The sequence below is a fragment of the Lynx rufus genome, unplaced genomic scaffold (genome assembly GCF_022079265.1).
Source record: "Lynx rufus isolate CCGP_SWC_20201006 ecotype Redwood Valley unplaced genomic scaffold, mLynRuf1.p SCAF_4, whole genome shotgun sequence".
NCBI lineage: Eukaryota > Metazoa > Chordata > Mammalia > Carnivora > Felidae > Lynx > Lynx rufus.
The window spans coordinates 136,047,620-136,068,018 of record NW_025814856.1 but is presented as its reverse complement, the minus strand read 5'-3'; the positions used below and the strand labels follow the sequence as shown (position 1 = coordinate 136,068,018).

Below are 20,399 nucleotides of genomic sequence, written 5' to 3'. Positions count from 1 at the left end.
GCTAGGAAGCCAGAAAGGATAAGCAGTTAACTAACAAACACGGGAACTCTTGGAAATTTAAACCTTCCCAATCATGTAAGAACAACCCAACTGCCAAAGAAAGGGAATGTAATTAGGAAATGGTGACGCCAGAGCAGACCATACAGGTCCCGATCTGCACCGATCCCTTTGTTTTCCTTCTTCTCCACTGCCCCTCTTGTGGTCATTTCCCTACTTATCAGAACCTCCATCAGACCACAGGAGAGAAAATAAACAGAAAGTGAAACCAAATGTTGCTTTTACCATTCATAAACTGCAACAGCCAGCTAGGAAAAGGAGGCTGAACTTACAGCTAATGGGAGGTTTGGGGTTACTGGTTAATCTTAGCCTTGAGGAGGGGTCTTATAAATTCTTTAGCCAATCCCTTTAATTTCATGCAGGACTAATCAATGGGGCTTTAGGCAGAATGTGGTGTACGAGGGAGAAAAATGCCCAGAAAAATGCTGTAAAAACCAATTACTATGGAGGGCAGCCGATACATGACTTGGAAAGAACAATAATGATCCTGAAACTGCCCAGTGATTCACTACAGAAAATAACGGGGATAGGGGGATAGGCATCAGGAAGCAACACTTAAGGCTTCAGATGCTGACATATAAATATGGGTCAAGGGTAATGAAGTGAAAACTGAGATTATAATACTGAGTGGTAGATATAGTATCAGAGGAGTTAGCTCTAAGGTTATAGTTGGTGGGCTGGGAATTCAAGATAGGTTGGGGCAAGTTGCTTGCTTTATATACATTTCAAATAGTATTCTTAGGAGAGGCAGAGTAGCACTACTAGCCAAGAAAACATGTATCTATGTGGAAAGTCATGAGTCTGGGGTAGAAACATGCTAAGAGCTTGTGAGTGAAGGAGAAAGAGCAATAGAAGTGCTAATGGTTGGGGAGTACAGAACGACTGCTCAGCTCAATGGAAGATATCGATGATGCATCCTTGTCACAACACAATACACATACAGAAGCAAGAAAGTATGGTGATGGGGGTGTCAACCATCCAGATATCTGCTAGAAGAAGTCTCGTTTGGTTAGAAGTAGGGCACCCGACAGGTTCTTGACTTACTTTGGTAACAATTTTATCTCCCAGATGGTAGAGGAAGCAATTAGGGGAACTTCAACTCTGGACCTAATTCTGACCAAGAAGAAAAAAATAGTTGGTGAAATGAAAATTGATAGGAACATTCAGAGAGAGTTACTATGTCATTTTGGAGTTCACGGGTAATCAAAGAGGGTAAGGTGGACTTCAAAAACTTCAAAGAAAAGAGATATGATTCAATGGCATGAGGCTCCGAAGGAAAAAAATGGTTTAAGAGGGTTGGGCAGCTTCCAAATGTCCACCTGTAACCGTAGTCACAAATGAACCTCTCAGGAAGAAAAGAGAGGTGACAATTAAGTAATCAATATGGCTGCACAGAGATCTCTCACAAGGTCAGATGTTTAAAGGACATGTAAAAAAAGATGGAAAGAGGGCATGTAATGAAGGACTACAAGAGAGTGGAATGAAATTATAAGAATAATGTCAGGAGAGCTAAAACTCCAAAAATTACCTGAAGCTTGCAAAGCAAAATAAAGACAAAACAAAATGCTAAAGACAACCATCTATTCCCTGTTTTAAAATTATGTTTAAAACCCTATTACCACCCCCATTTCTCTAAAACCATCGCAAAAATAAATAAGCAAAAAAGACAAACAACACAACAACCACATCAAAACAAGAAAAGTTTATGGTTAGTAGCAGCAGATAATAAAGAGAATGCAAAACTCTCTGACTTCTATTTTGTTCCTGGCTTCTCCATCAAGGAGCATGATTGTCAGGCTGAAAAGGGGAGAAGAAATTAAACTCTCATGGGGGTAAAAAAGATGTAAGATAGCAAATAACTGATCAATTCTAAGTGAATTACTGTACTGGGATGGGTAAATCCCAGGAAGCCAACAGACCCTGTAGTCAGGCCATGGAAGTGCTCTCTGTGAATAGTTAAGGAATCACAAAGAATGGACAGGTGCTAGAAGATGAGATGACAAATGTAGTAAAAATGTTCAAAAGGGGAAGAAGGCAGACTTCCCAAACTACAGAACAGTGATTTGGAAAGAGATTCTAATGGATTATTAAAGGGATGGTCTCCAAGCATTTTTAAAAGAAAGTGGTGAACACTTAAATCCGCTAAGAAAAACTAAATCAGGTTGTGCTATCTTAATTTACTTTAAAGGATTTACTATACATTAAAGATTCATAGCTACAACTGGTACTTTTAAGATCAAAATGCAGAAACCTGAGCTGAATCACAGTGTTAACTGGGTGGCCTAGTTAATTGGTTGACTGATACCAAAGGATGATGACTCATGAAGACATGAACCTGAAGAACAATTTCTATATGCCATGTCACAAGGTTCCACCCCTGAGCCTGACATTTCTATCAGAAACATGGATGACACACAGAAGGCAGGCATATCAAATTTGTAGATGACAAGAAACTGGAAAATAAATATGTTGTATGGCAGAATCAGAAACCAAACAGATCAACAGGTTACAATGGCAGGACTTCCAATTCTCAAGTGAATCTTTTTTCTAAGACCTCCAAAGAAGAATCTGTAACTTTCTTCAAAAAAAATCATAAAATAGTTTAACAATGACCACTTGGCAGGGAGAATGTCGAGGTGATTCAAGCACCAGATGGGTGGTTGAGCTAAATGACCTTTAAGGTCTCTGCCAACCCTGAGATTTTATGACTTCAATTTTAAGAATCTTTCTCATTTTCTAAGATCTCCAGAATATTTCCCAGCCTTCCTTGGTAACCCACAGAATGTTTAACAACACTAATGACAGCATTTCCTCTTATCTTTGTCTTGATCTTGAAATACTTCAAAAGTGTAATTTTTTCACCTTATGTTTTTGTTATCTTTTCCCCACAAGCAGAAGATCTACCTAAAAAATGTGATGGCACAGATGAGCATTCTACATCTGAAAAAATTTCCCCATGTTATAGTTATGTGAAGAACTGTTTTTATTTTATGTCTTTGCAATATCCCACAGATAGTCCTTGAAGGGCTAAATAGCCCTTGGAAGCTATTTAAGTTAGGGTCATAGCAAAGCCACTGAATTGCTCTCTAAAATGACTAAGACCACCATCACATGGATGTCCTTTGCAAAAAAATTTTTTTTTACAAATTAATAACCCCTAAAACAATCCTCAAGTTCAAATGCATAATTTAATATAAGTATACCATTAATGAAAACTGAATACATTCAGCAAAGGATGAGATTTCCTTTTTAAAAGCAAGATTTGTCCCCCACTTACTCATTTATCTCTAAGGCTTCATGAGCTGCAGAAATCCTAGCTTGGGGGTTTCTCTCTCTCCAGGCTTTCTGCATTACTGTTTTACAAAAAGAGGAAAAAAGCATGTCCATCAATATACATAATTAGAAGACTCACCACAGGACAATAGTTAAATTAATAGCTTTCAGCTTGAATACAAGAGAATATTTCACTTACTAAGGAGGTGAGCCCAAATCTCCAAAATCACACAAATACACTCTAATGTGCTATTCCATTGTCCTTCCTTCGATGATAGCAAACCTTTCTTGTGCTCTTAATACTACAGGTCTAAATCTTATAGATTAACCCGTGGTCTATAATCTTAGAGGTTTAATCTTGATTAAGATTTCTTTTTTCTTACTGAAGTATCAGTTGACACGCAATGTTACAGTAGTTTCAAGTGGATAACAATGATTTGCCAAGTCTACACGTTATGCTATGCTCACCACACTGGTTAAGGTTCCTTAATCAAGAAAGGAAAAGACATTCTAAAAGAGATTTAATATTTCTTTTGTTCATTAATGTCATTTGTCGTTAAGAAACATATTTTACACATTTTTATATGAGATTGTTACTAATCTCTTCCTTCTACTTAGGCACAACATAAGTTCTATTGTTCATTTTCCCAAACACTATAGGCTCTGGGTATTAGGACTTTGTAAAACCATATGAAGAATTATGAGTTGGATCAGAAAAAAAAGTGGTTTGGTCTTTTGCTTAATATGTGTATCTGTTCCCAAAGTTTGCTGCAAACACGGTTTCTAGATACCAGAGCAGTTTGTGTATATACTGTGCAAAGCTCAATGCCTGGTATATTTATTGGACTATGATATTCTACCACGATAAACAGTACCTTTTTAAAAAGAGCAACAATCTCCATACTTGTTTTATCAATATGTATCTTTGAAGTTAGCTTTTCAGGTGCATGTACACATTCCTCTTTTTAAAGATTTTTTTTTCACCTATTTAAGTTTGGCAATATAAAAAATGTCAGTAGGATTATTTAGATCTCAAACCAAGTGAAATGCATGCCAAACAAAGCCCTTTCCAGGTTGATAAACAAATATGGATTCCAATAGCTAAGGCCATGACCCCATTCACTGCTAGTGAACCTATAAATAGGCATACAAATCACTACAATATACTCATTTATCATTTGGATTCACTAAATCTTAATTTCTAACTACAATATCATCGAAGAGACATGACCCTTCATTCTACCTCAATCAAGGATTTAATTAGCTTCGCATAAGATTTATGGGCACTGAAGAGAGCATTTAGGGATGAGCACTGGGTGTTGCATGGAAACCAATCTGACAATAAATTATATTTAATATTTAAAAAATAAAAAAAGAAATATGTAAATCCAATGTTACTATATATTTTTTAAATAGTATTTTAAATCATAACAAGAAGACTCATTTCTACATTGATACTTCATCATGATAAATCCTTTAATTAAGTACCAGAATTCTGGGTTCTGCCAGCCAATCTCCAATTTAATAATTTATTCACTGGGGGGGGGGTGTAGAGCAGATATTCTAAAAGCAATAACCTTAGTACTTAAATCAAAAGCCCTCCCACTCAGCAACTATCTAAAGGAGTGTCCATACTTGCATCTGCAGGACGCAGGTGGTCTGAGTCACAAGTAAAGAACGTCTGGTGGTCCTGGGCAGAGAGATTCATGTCATAGTAAGTCAGAGGCTCTCGTCCTGTCACCCAAGTGTACCTGGTAAAGGGGAAATAGATGGTCAGACACTTGGAAAGCAAGACCTACAAAATATTAAGCTGCATAGGAAACTGAATATAAAACATTAACTGGGTACAAAACAGTTTTGTCAATGAATGAAAAAAAAGTTTTTTTAATCATCCTGTTCTCCCTTTAGGAGGTCTATCAGCAGGAAACAAGTAAACATTTTCCCCTATATTTTTCTCTAAAAATTTTACTAGCACTAGCTAATGAAAACTTTCCCTCATTACTCTTATGAATAGGCATTTCCCAAAAGCCATGAAAATTCTGATATGCCTAATTACTTTGCAAAATTAAATTCCAACAAAATTTCTATGACATCTTTATAACCATGCTCTAGGTAAGCTTCAAAATATTTTGATTGTATAATGCATAATGAAAATAATAAGTGTAATAGAAAATTTCTAAAAACTACACATTTTTGTACATCATCCCAATTCTAATCCCCAAATAACTATAAAACAGAAAAATCAAAACATTTGAGGATTGTATCAAAAAATAGAAGCACTACACAGACTGTTACAATGACCCCTAAATGAACCAGCAAAAACATGTGCTGCTGTCTTTACTCTCTGAACTAGACCCATTTGTTTCCCAAGCTGTCAAAACACTTACCGATTATATTCAGCGCCCCTAAATAAATTCAGTGGATTTCGCCATACTTTGCATTCTGCAACAAAGAGAAATATGAAAATGTTACACAGAGTCCAGACACACTACAAGCTAATTAATTCAGCAAAACACCCTTCCTGGCCATTTGATAAGATAATTTTATTCTCCATCCTCTACATGGGAAGCAACGTGGAAAAACTCTGAGTGGTTGATCAGGAAACAAAGCTCAGGAACCAGGACTTTGGAAAAGTTCTCCCTAATCTCTCTGGGCCAAAGTTTCCTCATTTGCTAAATCAAGGTATATGCCAACATCAGCTAGTTCATAACTTCAATAGTCATTTCACAAGGTCTACACAGATTCTATAAATTTACTTCTGAAATTACAGGTACAAGGTATACTTGTAAGCTAAACTTAAGCTCTAGAGTATAATATGGAGTTATTTAATTAGGGTCTATGTTAATACTGATTTTGTGACAAAGCACCAGATTACTTTTTACACTGCCATAAAACAGAGATAAGAAAACGAATAAAGTTATTATTTTAGAGAGAAATGCTATGAAAATAAATTGTTTTAAAGCAATAACACTGTTTACTTATACAGATACATGGATTAATCATTATAGTAATATTAGAATTCTAGCATATACTAATAGATTATACATCTTTCTTCCACAAAAACCACAGAAATTTAGAACCACAGGACTTGGTTCAATCATTAGTTTTTAAGACTGTCTTATAAGTGTGTGACTAATAAGCTAGAATTCTTTTTAAACAGCCTATGATTAAGACTTTCTACTGATTCAGAATACTACATTTCTTTGAGTGAATAATGTTTTATTAGAAAATAAAATAAGTTAAGAGTACTTAAAACATCTCTGTGTGCGTAATCGGCCAAAAAACACACCCAAAGACATGGACACACAAAAGTGAGCAATTATTGCAGAAATCAAAAGAGCATTAAAGGGTGATTCATTAAGATTCTATCCTCATGCCTGTTATATGCAACATCCATCCTTCCACACCCACTCACTCATCCATCTATCCATCCATCCATCCAATGAGCATTGAGCACTCAATGGGGAAAACAAACAAGTAAACCATCTATTACAATACAGCATGAAAATGAAGAAGATAAAACACTATAGCAACACTTTGTCTATTCTCAATATATTTTTGTTAAAATAGTGAATGAAGGGTGTACACATAACAGGAAGATATGTTTTTATTTAAAGAAGATAAATATATCTTTAAATTAGGGCTGGAGCCCGCCTAAAATTTGCACAATGTTTATAAACTATAGCCCTACATTTTCTGACACTTAGCTTAACTCACCATTTAGGAAATGATCTTTGTTCAATTAATTCAGCATCTTTGAATTTTGTTCCTGAGAAACTGAAATTCTGTAGCTGTCACTTCATATGGCACTAACTAGAAAATTATGCTTTTCTTAAATAATTACTTTTCTTACAGATGTAAAGACCCTGGGAGGGGTCACTAATGAACTCCAGATTATGGCTCAAATCACAGAATCACACCGGTGAGCCAAACAACCATGATACCATCTCTGCCCTTAAGGCTATTTTAACTTTTAGGTCCTCATCACTCCCACCCTTTCCTCAAAGGATGTCTTTCAAGATCCAAAGCAGTCCAATTAAAGCTTCATGAATATTGCAAGGTTTGTATTCAGCATATAACAAACATGTACACAGATAGTACAGAGGTTGCCCATGGTGACATTTTTTGCAATAAAACAGGAACATTTGGGGAGATGCCTCTCCCCCACTGAATTTCATCTGAAATATTAGTAAAAAGGTTACGGGCAAATAATTGTTCTCCAGTGAATACATTATTATATTGGCATTGTTCAAATACTCATTTGAAAAATTTTAAACCAAAATACCTTCCGTTAAAATTTCAACACTATTATATATTGGATACAAATGAAATTATTTCTAAATAAAAATAACTGCAAAGAGACATGGTGTATGTACCTAAAGTATTTTTGAGCAAAACTAAAGATGCAATCTTCGTTTAGGAAGTGCCACAATATAGCCAGCAGGGGGTGCTACAAACATTTTGAAATGTTTTTATGGATTCTATTCCAGAACTGAACTTCTTAAAGAGTCACTGTTGACATTAAGTGTCATACATACGGTCTATTGTTTCTTCAAGTATCCCTGAAACTTAGAAATGAGGATCTAAGTCACTAACAGATGTAAAATATTTCGAGAAAAAATATGTGATACAGAACTACTTAAGAAATGTCTTTATTAGTTATACCCTTCATTAGCTATGTCTCCTTCAAATTGGTGCAAAACAGGTATAATTTTTTAAAGAAATATGTGATCTAGAGGTCAAATATGAACACATGTCAAAGTTTTACCTGGAATTAGGTCATAGCTATGTTAATTTCTTCTTCGCTACTCTGTTTCATAATCTTATCACTACTACAAAAACTCTCTCAGCCTAGAGTCACTATAGAGCACATACCCCATAAATAGACTGCTTGATGGTTTCGTGATACCGACAAAAGTTGCAAATGCCAACTGTATTAGAATGTGAAGATTTAAGTCAAGAGTTAAACTCAGATATCCAGAGGATAAGGTTTTTCCACATGAGGTCCTGTTTCTTATCTTATTCATGTCTTTGGGAAATAAATTCTTTATTTAAATCAGAATTAAAATTTTACCTCCAAAAGGAATGTTGCATTCTCCATTAATATCAACAATTTCAGTGCCCTTTAGAAGCCCTAGAAGTTGACAGAGACCCCATCAAGGACTTGCTGATATTACTAGCTCAATTAAAAATATGCCCCAGTACAATAAACATACTCCCTATGGTTCCATCTGTAGCAGTACAGAAGAGTCTCTATCCACAAATGCAGACAGAAATGTTCAGACCTCAGCGTGCATGCAAGAATGCAGTTCAGGAGGAAGAGAAGCAATATATATTGGAATAGTACTTGTTTAATTCCCAAGTCTGCACAATAGATTCCCCCCCTTTGTGATAATGGGATGGTTATGTAAGTTTTTATGTGGGAGACAAAGAACACAGAAAGTAACGCTTACTGCCATCAAGGACTTCTAAAATCAAGCTGCAATCTTTTCTTCAGTCTTCCTTCTCACAATTCCCTACTAAAACTTTCCATCTCAGTGATCGTTATTTCATGCCTTTTGTACTCAGTTACCCCTGTAGAGTGCTCACCCCATCACTCAAAGGACTGTGTGGTTTAAACATAAATAGAATGGCTATGATGCACTAGTCCCTTTGCCAGGTCCTTGGTTACAGAACAAGAGGAGCTTATGGCCTTGGGAGAAAAATAAAAAGGGCATACAGCTGAAGAAGCTCTACAGAAAGAACAATGTACTGACAGAACCACAGACTTTCCCTTTGTCACAGTCCTCAAAGAAAAAGAGAACTTAATTCTCAGAAAAACCAAGAGGCTCTGAAGTCATAGGGCTTTTATTCACATGGAAGAAAATATTACTCTACATCCAACTTATTTAACTCTGAAAATCTTTATTTTCTAAAAGTTAAAAAAAACAGATATAGAATCTCCACTCCCAGGGCCTTCAAATATATAAATTATTAATTCATAGCCTAGGAAAATTTATTATACTAAAAACTTACCACCCCTTCCCAGAATCTAAAATCTAATGATGGTAATATTATTATTATAAACAGTAGCAACAACAACTTCTGTCATAGCTATAAGCTTGATTTTCATTGAGCCTTTCTCTAAGAGGTTTTAAAGCTCAAGTCATCTATATTCCTTACAATTGCTAGCGGCGTGTAGTAGGCCCTTTTTACAGAAGAGTAAAGCATAGAAAAGCTATATAATTTCCCCATGGCTCACAGCAAATTAGATTAAGGGCCGGTATCCAGACTGTCCAACAACCACCCACTACATGCAACAGACTTGTTACCCTGCAACATCATATTTCAAAAATCCTATGACTTCATCAATTAAATTTTCCACTAGCAAAACAGTTTTGAAAACTCCTCTGGGGAAATGTTAAGCACTTTTTAGCAATACTTTTAAACATTTTAGTTTCCAAAGTACAACAGAAAAAGGCTCTAGATAAAGTTTAATCAGATGTATTATGGCAATCAAGATTAATCCCAAGCTGATATATGATTCTGCCATGTATTTATTAGCTTATATGTCTCAGAAATGAATACCCACAAGGTATTCTACATCACACAGGCTAATCTTAATCCTTAACAGTAACAATATCCATTTGCTTAAGTAATTAAGCTTTATTTTCATAAGTTTTAAAATAATTATTTTGAAAAAATTAATATAAAGGCACAAAGTAACATGTAGGTAGCTTTCAACTCAACAAATATGTTATTGTCTCTAATTCTATGGAATCAGAAATGGTATAAATAATGATGAGTTTCAAGGCCATTTTTATTGATCTGCTCTATTCAAGATAGTGTACTATTTTCTTCAAGTATTGCTAAAATGGTTAAATCTTTATTGTATCTTCATACATTTCTCATTGATCATTTTTGACTTAAGCCAATCAACTTGACCAAATAATGTGGAAATTGTGAAATAAATTTATTAAATAAATGTTCACCACAGACTAAAACTGTTTTAGGCATTTTCACCATTCAAATAGAGATCAAATCTATACTACAACACAAATTTGAGTGGCAAAAGATTTTAAAAGATATAATAAGCGTTGGCTAAGAGAATCATTTTCAACACCTGCATAGACATGGCAAGGACAAACTGAGTTTTCTCTAATTGAGACGACTAAAGAGCAATGCCAAAGATCCTGGACGTGGCAATTTGCAATTTTGCCAGGGATATATTTGAAATGCAAGCACTGAAAGGCCTGGGCATAAAAGTGAGTCACTGAGCTAAGGAGTAAACCTCACTGAACCCACAGCCATATCTCCAGAGACTGAGCCATCTTCCCCATCATATTCATAGATGGGGAATTCATCATTCATATTCAGTTCATCTGGAGGACACTGACAGATGGCTGTCTTCTGACTTGTTATTTCTACATGACCTCATTGACTCCTCAAACTACTTTGTGAAGTAGATACTGTTGTTATTCCCACATATGCAAATTAAGATACCAAGGAAGGTTAAGTAACTTGCCCAAGGTCACACACTGTAAGTGATGGAGCTGAGATGAGGGCCACATCTGTCTGACCCCAGAGACTGAGCTCTCAACCATCAGCAATCCTGCCACTGAGATTTTTCTAAGCAAATCTGGCTAATGTCACTTCAGAAATCATGTCATGTACCACAGTACAGGTTTTTAATGAATTTATTTATTTTAATGCTTCAGTAATTACATTAGTATTGACTTTGTAGACCTCACAGAGGATCTAGACTGAACTTTTTAGCTAAGTGCTTGAGACTTTGGACTGTGAAGTGAGACCACCTAGGTTGCCAGCCCTGTGACCTTGGGCAGATGACTTAACTTGCCTGTATGTCAGCTTCTTCAACCATAAAATGGAGATAATAATAGTATCTGCCTCACAGGGCTATACTGAGGATTGAATGAGATAATAATGTAAAGTGGAAAGTAGGCACTAAGAGTGGAGGTATTATTATTAGAATTATATGGCTTTCTATAAGGAGAATTATTTGCTCTGGTGTTATGAAAATTTGAAGATCTATGAAGGTCTCAGGATATCTTTGCACTCTACCTGAGTTTCTTCATCTCCATTGTTTTTCTTTAATTTATTACCTGGATTTAATCGTTGCTTGAACTGCCTCTAGCAATGTAATGAATTTTAATTTAGAATTCCAAGTAAAATCTTATAAAAAGTTTTACATAAAAGATACATATATGACACATACATATTATGTACATATATAAGATATATATTAAGATTAAATGAGATTAAAATGAAATGATTTTAGACAGGAAGGCAAGCAACTATAACCAGAGTTTGTCTAAAGATACAGCTCTGTGCAAGAGGATACTAAAGCCCCTCAGAGAATTTAAACTTGACTTTGGCAAGGATACTTCTCATGTGATGAAGCACCTTGAATTTTTCTAAATATCTTGAAGGTGAATGCTGCAAACCTTTGTCTTTATGGCACCGTACTCAAGAACAGGGCAAATTATCAAACAGATGTTCCCATGAACCTAAATTCAAAATGTTACCAGTCCCTGAGAACCTACACCCCTTAAGACAGGGAGAAGTTAGCCACACTTTAAGTCCTTACCTATCATCAGATCATAAGCTGAGTTGAATTAAGAAATGGCAGTGAGAAACATAGTGATGTGGGAAATACATCAGCAGGGTTTATCAAGAAAAATGGCAGGTTAGCTCCCAAATAAAGAGAAATAAGTGAAATATTCATAAATGTTAACCTAAGCCAAACAACCTAAAATTTGGCTACATTAAGAAGTTATATAATTAACTACATTTTTTCTCTGACCCACAGATAAAGATAACTACAAATTTTAAAAGAGTCTGCACTCAGGCCACTTTGTACAGATACAAAGTTAAATAAGATATAAATAGCCTGCCCTGTAACAATCATAACCCTCTCCCCCTCTCCCCCCCACCTCTCCCACTCCAAACCATTCTTAAGTAGGCCAGGTCTTTCAGCTTTTAACCAAAACAAATGATTCTTTAAGAAAAGAGCTATGAGTCTTAATATACACTATGTATATTACATACACTATGTATGTATGTATGTATGTATGTATGTATATACATAGTGTATAATATACACTATGAGTCTTAATATAGACCAATGTTTATCACTGGTATTTTCAGTTTATTTTTAGCTTTTACAATGATTTTTCTCAAAAAAGCAATTAAACTGCCTTTGCCAATATCCATGGGACTTTGTCAGCCATGTTGTATTTCTTGTAAGATTCAGCAAAGAGTTGTCTTGTCATGATCTAATAAAATCAAAAGATTCACCTATTCATTATTAAGGCAACAGCCATTTTGTTATTATTAAGGGATAGGATTTTTAAACAAATTCCTTATTTTAAGAAAATGTATTATTGATTACCCTCTGTTTTGGACTTTCTTTTTCTTTTACTTAGTTGAAACAAGACTATGAAATAGAAAGTGACTAAGAGTAGAGATAAACACAGACAATGTACTTTAATAATATTTTTCTTATCCAAAAATAAAAATCACCAGAGGAAAAGAGAATTGGAAAATAGTGTCAGTCCCACTATATCTGATACTTCCATACCAGCATGCATGTTTGTTGAGCTGAGTTAGCCAAATTTTAGCTAAAATGTCAGGGAGAAGTGGGCAGACAGAGCCCAAATATACTTAGGCAAGGTAATTTCCACTTTTCTAAATGTAACTATTTAAACATTGTTATGAGATCAGATCATAAATGTTGTATCTATTATAGAGGAAATGAATAGAAATATTGCATGCATGGTAGATATTCAGCAAATACTACTGGAATTGAACTAAAATAGTCAAAAACTCAATCTTAGCCACGTAAAAACACAGTACAAATAAAACTGAGAATTTCCATGATTTAAAAAAAATGTTTTTTAATGTTTATTTATTTTTGAGACAGAGAGAGAGGCAGAGTGAGTGGGGAGGGACAGAGAGACATGGAGACATAGAACTCAAAGCAAGCTCCAGGCTGAGCTGTCAGCAAGAGAGTCTGACATGGGGCTCGAACTCACAACCTGTGAGATCATGACCTGAGCTGAAGTCGGATACTTAACCAACTGAGCCATTCAGGCGCCCCATCATGATTATTACTTTTCAATATATTTTTATAAAGGGCTTAGGTGCTTCCTCTAAAAACTGCTATGAAAGCACTAAGAATACCATCAAGACTTATATAATACATAAGGCTTACTTCAAGGCATCCACAGAGAGACAGCAAAATAATAGTGACAGTAAGAAGAGTGTAAACTCATAGAAATGATGCCAAGAAACTTAAATTGGGGAGAGAGAGAATTTTAACGAAAATAAAAATGTATTCACAATGAAGAATGGCTTCAAACGAGGTTGCTTTCCACTTCCAATCTGTTAATTTGCTACGTTTTGTACCATTCCAAGACTATAGTAACTCTAATCAGACCAGAGCACATTTAATCTGTTGGGTTCTCACGGCAGATGCAAAGTGACAGCAGTTATCCACAACTGTTGATGTGATGATGACTAAGTGACCAAGACCCTCCATTACAATAATGCACCACACTTGTTACAGTGGTGGTTACCGTTCCACTTGGCTCAGCTCTTTCTGTTTCTTTCACAAAGTAGGTACGTTGACAAAGTCCCAGACAATTTTGCTACCTGAGTGGTGCCATCTCTCACACATGTACCCTTTAGGATGAAATCAACGTGTACCTGGTGGTGCCCACTGCCACTCACAGCTGGCTGGCAAAGGGTCTATTGAAAGGGCACTGGATCAACACCAGAAATAAAATATATGTGCAATGTTCCTTGATGATTATCACCTGGCTAGACAGGTGGACTGAGTTATGAAATGTGGACTGAGTTACTCTAGGAGAATGAAAAAAACAAAAAGATCTAATCTAGTTCTTTAATTTCTTCCTCTTCATCCTTCAAGTATCAGAACCGGTGTGCTCCCCTTCAAAAAGCAAACTTCTTCTCCAAGTTTTGGTCAGGAACCCCTCTTTTTTTCTCCACAGCTTTGTATGCTCCCCTCATGTAATCAGAGCACTTACCACTGTGTCTCCGTCAGTAGATAAGAGTTCCATGAAGGCAAGAACTTTGGCTTTTTTAAAAATCACTAATACTCATCAGAACCTATATAAGGCCAGGTTCATATTAGGGACTTAGGAAATGTTTACTAAGCTAATAAAGAGACCAAGCTAGGAAATCCTATTCTTCCTTCTTCTTTTATGAATGGAGAAATTACAGGCCTTGAATGTACTCATTTGTTCATTCACTGAGTTTCAGTGATGGAGCAGATACTGTGCAAAGTGCTAAAAAATCTGCAATAAAGCAGTAAACTAAAACATTATAGTGCAATTTGATAAATTTTGCTAAAGATAAAAATATTACAAGTCAGTGAAGGTGGAGAGATATTGTACAACCCATCAGAGAAGGCTTCCCAGGAGGTAACACTGAAGCTGGGTTACAAAAGTCAGGCAAACACGTGAGAGAGGGAGATAGACTTTTAGGGAAAGAGTCATGAGAAAACATGACATGTTCAAGAAATGAAAAGGAGGGGCACCTAGGTGGCTCAGCTGGTTAAGGGTCGGACTCTTGATAACGGCTTGGGTCACGATCTCATGGTTGTGAGATCAAGCCCCATGTTAAACCCCATGTCAGGCTCGGTGCTGAGAGTGGAGTCTGCTTGGGATTCTCTCTCTCCATCTCTCTCTCTCCTTCCCCTGTTCATGATCTCTCTCTGTCTCTTTCAATATAAATAAATTAATTTAAAAAAAAAAAAAAGAAAATGAGAGGGACAGGATTGTGACTGAAGCCAGTGCTGGCAAGATAGGTTGAAAGCACCTTATGCTATTTATGCTATGCTAAGGAATCTGGAATCTGGGCTTTCTCTTCAGTATAATGGGAACTGAGGAAGCCTTTTAAGCAAAGGAGTGATGTGATCACATCTAGGTAGGCATAAGCTGCAATTAGCATGCAACAGAATGGACACATTCAGTAAGGGTTGAGAAACTAGGGACAAGGAGGCTGGAGACCCAGGCTGGGAACACTGACCTAAATGAATGATCCTTAGCTAAATCAAATTGGAGAAAAAGTAAAGCTAAACAAAATAAATATTTCCTTTTCCTGTGATGCTTATATTCTACTTCTCTGGTAGATGCTGTCAACTCCTTGGGAAAATAAACTGCATTTTTCTCTAGAGTCTCATATTTAAATAACAGCATTATACTGTCTTACAGTCATAATAATTTAGTAAAAATAAGCAAATAATGTTCAAACCGAAGGACTTTCCATACCTGAGACACTTTGCCTGTTGGAATCTGAGTCCCCATTACTGGAGTTAGAATTGTTGGAGGAGTTGTTGTCAACCCCTCCCAGGAGGGGGCGCAAGTGGCTTACTGACACTTGTTCAATGAATGATGTTCCATACTTGCGAAAATACCACCATTCAAATATCTAGAATAGAAAAATAATAAACGTGATTATGGTCCTTGTTACTGTCCATGATTTCTGAACACATATTTGCTGTATTTACAAATTACATCCACCTTAAATACTTAATTTTTTATTCCAAGAATTTTGCTTAATTTATTCTAAACATTAAAGTTTAATAAAATTAAAACACCAATTACATTTTAAATTCTCAATGTAGTTTTCTCCACTTAATAATGGCTTTCAAGGAAAATCTATAACTACAATCATGGATAAAAGAACACTGTTAAGAGCTGCTCAATATTATTTTCCTCCAAATTTACAGAATATTCTAATAACAAAATCATCATAGCTAAAGACAACTCCAGAAATGTATACAAATAAGCAAGTTTTAGAAATACGGTTTATGAAATATTCCAATTCTTGGCACCTTACATTCTGATAAAGCCATACCTGCATAAAAATTTTGATAGCAAAACTTGATTTGTATTTTAAAAATAAGTATTTCCTTAGAGAAATGCTGGTTTTACAGAAGGAATGAAAGGCATCCCACTTCTTGTATGGGTGGTACTCAATTACTGAGATACTCTGCAATGTCCCCTTGCTAAGAAGTGCTTTACAAGCACAAGCATCTGTTGAACACTATTAATGTTTCCTAGTTCACCAGCTTACCAATTATTACGTACCATGAATTGCAAAGGAGAAAAGAAATAATTTTCATTAATAAAAGGAAAGAAGCAATAACACTCATATGACTAGGCTGCAATCAGGACTTATAAGCACTGGGAAAGCAAGTGACACCCCCCAAGCCTGCTTCCCTGCCCCTTGGTCCCTCCAGTGAACACTCCCACCATGATTCAAAGCTGCTCTCTCCCACATCTTTTCCTCTCCTCCCTGTCTGATTTGGGATTTGTGCCTTAAGCAGCCGCAAATCATCACACAGAAGAAATTTAAGAATCAGCTATATCCAGAGTCTCACAGGGTTAACTATACCATATTCTTATAATGCAGAATGTGGAACTAACATAGAATTAATCACCTTTATCCTTACTTATTTCATAAGAACAAGATTTTGTTATCGACTCTGGAATGGGCTTTGGGCTATTATTTAAAAATCAGTGTTGTCTTTCATTTGCTCTACTAAACACACACACACACACACACACACACACACACACACACACTCTTTTAAGGCAGAAAAAATACCTACGAATTATCAGAAGGAGCTATCAGTCAAATCAAATGTTTCCAATTCTAGAACATGAGTTTAATTTAATTCCAAAAAGTTACCCATCTGACTATGTGAATTTTCACATGTGAAGACATTCAAGTAATTTCACCTGGCAGACAGGGGAGACTATGATATGAAAACTAAGAAGGGACAGGACTAGTCTATAACACTTGGAATGCTAGCAATAAGAGATCTTGCTTAACGAAGGAAGAAAGTTCAAGAATAGTAAATTTACAAACCATGAGTCCAGGGAGTTTGTAACCTTAAGACAAGTTATTTTATCTATTTGAACATCAGTTTCTTCTATTATAAAGTGAAAATCATATTCATTATTCATTCTCAAGGTTCCTCAATTTTTACACCCAGGTAAAACATCTAGTTTCAAACCCCATGTAAAAGAACCTAGCTCAGTGCCCATTGCAAGTGTGGTTCTCAAAAGTAATAGCAAAGCTACCATTTATTATATTGATGATGTACATGCCTCCCACGCACAGCATACCTGACATGCTGGTGCACTCCTCTTTCACTTATCTGTGATTCAGGCTAGTACAGCATCTTCTTGTCTGTTGCTAAGTTGTTGGCTGAAAGCCCTAGAAATCATTGTGAAAAAGGGTACTGTTCACCATTCAGTCCTGACCCCCAGACAAAGCCCTCAAGAGATTCGTGGCTTTGCCTTTATTAGAAGAGAAGACAAGCTCCAAAGGACCCAGAACACTGGGCACAGAACTGGCAATGGCTCTCAGTCACTGTGGGGGAGAGCTTTCGTTGCCCTAAGCCTTTGCTCTGCTTTCTATATTATGTTGCCTGGGCACTTGCCAGGCCTTAGTTCATTGATTCAGTCACATAGCAGGAAGTGCTCCACACCAGGCACAGGCTGTGCTCCAGGGTTACATAATGCAGATGTGGCCCCTGATACTACCAGTCCATGCCACAGATCACAATGCTTCTCACAGGTTGCTCCTGACATAGCCCATACCCATCACAAAAACAAGACAAAAAAAAAAAAAATAGCTTGGAACTCTAGATTTCTCAGTTTCTCCAGGAGAATCACAGAATGTCAGCACTAAAAGGGACCCTAAAGGATCACGTACAGTCTCTATTTACAGATGAAGAATGAGGAATGACCAAAGTCACACAGCAAATTAAGTAGCTGTTTAGACTGAAGCCCCAGCTCTGTACCCCTAATCTCACCAGGGCCCTGTAACAAGACACCTTTTTCTAACTCTAGTGCGCATCGAAACACAGATGTAGCCTAATCATTTCCCTTTCCAAATCTTAATTTCCCAATGCCTCTGACTCTACTGTCCCTTTGCTTTCCTAGCTATTAGAATCAATACAGAAGTAGTCTACCAAACAGGACATTCATCCTAAGGTATAAGTGATTCATATTGGTGAGGTATTTCCATTATAATAGGAGACAGACCTTCCACCCAGTATTTCTAATGCAGGAATAACAGATCTCAGTAAAGACTGGGTTATTCATGCAGCTGTTTGGAGAGAAAAAGAGGGTCTGCTCAGGTCTGTTGTAACACAGCAGTAGATGGCTTCTTACCTATCACGATCTTTCTTTATACCATATTAGAGTGCCTAGTACCCTAGGGCAGAGACTCTAATATGTATTCAAGGAACAACCAGTAAAAAGAAGTAGGAAAGGACTTGCAGCCATGAACTTCAAACCAAGTCTTCTAATCTGGGGCTAGCATAATAATCTGCCCCTTATCCCAAAACATGACAGGCTTTGGGCCAGCACCCCACAGTATTTTTAAATAGCTGCACAGATCCAAATGGGCAGATGGTGTTATTTAACACACACATATCTGGTGTCACTTTGAATACTTCTCTCTGGTGCATAACCTACAATGTAAACAGCAGAGCCCTTATAAACAAAGTTAGATTGTAAAATTAGTGGGCTTAAGCTTAAGCTTAGTGGGCTTGTCACAGTGGAATAAAACTGGTTTTAATCTGATAACTATAAAATTAAAATATAAATTTACCATTTCATAGTCTCAAAAATATAACCCCTCTAGTGCTTTTCCTCAACTCATGCTTCACCCCAAAGATTTTACAGATCAAGTAAGATGAGAACTAAAAAGCATCAACTGAATTGGGCATTTAAATCAAAAGTAGCCCTCCCATCTAGCTGAAAGTTCAAAACATAAATACACTTCATGATGGCAAGTTAAGTGACTTTGTTTGGTTCTCTTGATTCTCTGGGGCTCAGTTATCTAATGTGTATAATAAGGTCACAGTAAGCACTCAGTTAATGTTGGATGGATACACAGATAAATGTTCACTGGATGGATGAATGGACAGGTGGACACTTAAATGGATGGATGACAAGGGCTTGCCTGGTGATTTAATGAGAGATAGTCTAAATCAACAGCAAGACCAATGAAAGTTTTTGTGTTCTTTTTGTTTGTTATAAAAAAGATAGACTTATCCATATTTGTGGAAGAGTACAGATTCTAGTGACAAGAGAGACACTAAAAGATGCAAAAGAGTACAAATGACCAAAAGGCATGATGCCAGGAGCCCAGAAAGCACATACACCCTGCCTTCAAAAGGCAACCTATCATTTCTTGCTCTGAGACAGGAAGAAAAGGAAAGATGCATGCATAGAGGGGAACATTCTATTTTGAAAAGTAGGGTGTGATGTGAGCTGTTTCACATGTCAGAAGGTAACAAAGGGATAAAGTGGGTGACACTGATCTCACTGCAGATGCAGGTAAGGTTTGTCTTCTGAGAATAAGGAAGGCGGGATGCCACTGTGAATGTGAGAGTGGTCTCAGGGGCTTGGATCCAAACTCTGCAGGACAGAAGTGCCAAAAGCTATACTTGGGACCCAGATCATATTTAAAATAAAGACCCATTTGTGAAGGACCCAGTTACCAACGTCTTGTGGCCTCCTCCTTACTGTTTGGCAGAAGCAGAGAGGATGACCAAAAAGCACTGGGACTAGGGCTGGAGATTCCAGTTTGGCGCTGACCTATGGTACAAACTTGTTGCATTTTCTCCCACAGGGAAGCAACAAAAATCTGGCACAGGGACAAGCAAACAAGACCGTTCTGTCTATCTTGCAAACCTAAAAAGCTGAGTGTTTCCTGAAGATGCCTAGGTTCTTCGGAGCCAATAAGCTGTCTTCTTGAACTGCATGCTCTCTATATAAAATACTTCTCCTTGTGAATCAGGGACTTCCCTATACCCTACACCACACTTAAAAATGCTTCAAGAGGGGCGCCTGGGTGGCGCAGTCGGTTAAGCGTCCGACTTCAGCCAGGTCACGATCTCGTGGTCCGTGAGTTCGAGCCCCGCGTCGGGCTCTGGGCTGATGGCTCAGAGCCTGGAGCCTGTTTCTGATTCTGTGTCTCCCTCTCTCTCTGCCTCTCCCCCGTTCATGCTTTGTCTCTCT

General features: G+C 36.9%; 1 protein-coding gene across 4 annotated transcripts in view; it reads right to left on the bottom strand.

Moving 5' to 3' along the window:
* ST7 (suppression of tumorigenicity 7) overlaps nucleotides 1–20,399 on the bottom strand; it is a 250,831-nt gene that overhangs the window by 92,830 nt on the left and 137,602 nt on the right. For 2 of the 4 annotated variants that reach the window (XM_047096971.1, XM_047096970.1), the window contains exons 3-7: nucleotides 15,624–15,783; nucleotides 5,718–5,772; nucleotides 4,966–5,081; nucleotides 3,335–3,410; nucleotides 1,102–1,170 (exon numbers count right to left, since the gene is read on the bottom strand). In XM_047096971.1, coding sequence (XP_046952927.1) covers nucleotides 1,102–1,170; nucleotides 3,335–3,410; nucleotides 4,966–5,081; nucleotides 5,718–5,772; nucleotides 15,624–15,783 — 476 coding nt within the window. The remainder of the gene's footprint in view (nucleotides 1–1,101; nucleotides 1,171–3,334; nucleotides 3,411–4,965; nucleotides 5,082–5,717; nucleotides 5,773–15,623; nucleotides 15,784–20,399) is intronic. The other 2 variants (XM_047096969.1, XM_047096968.1) reach the window with 1 other exon arrangement.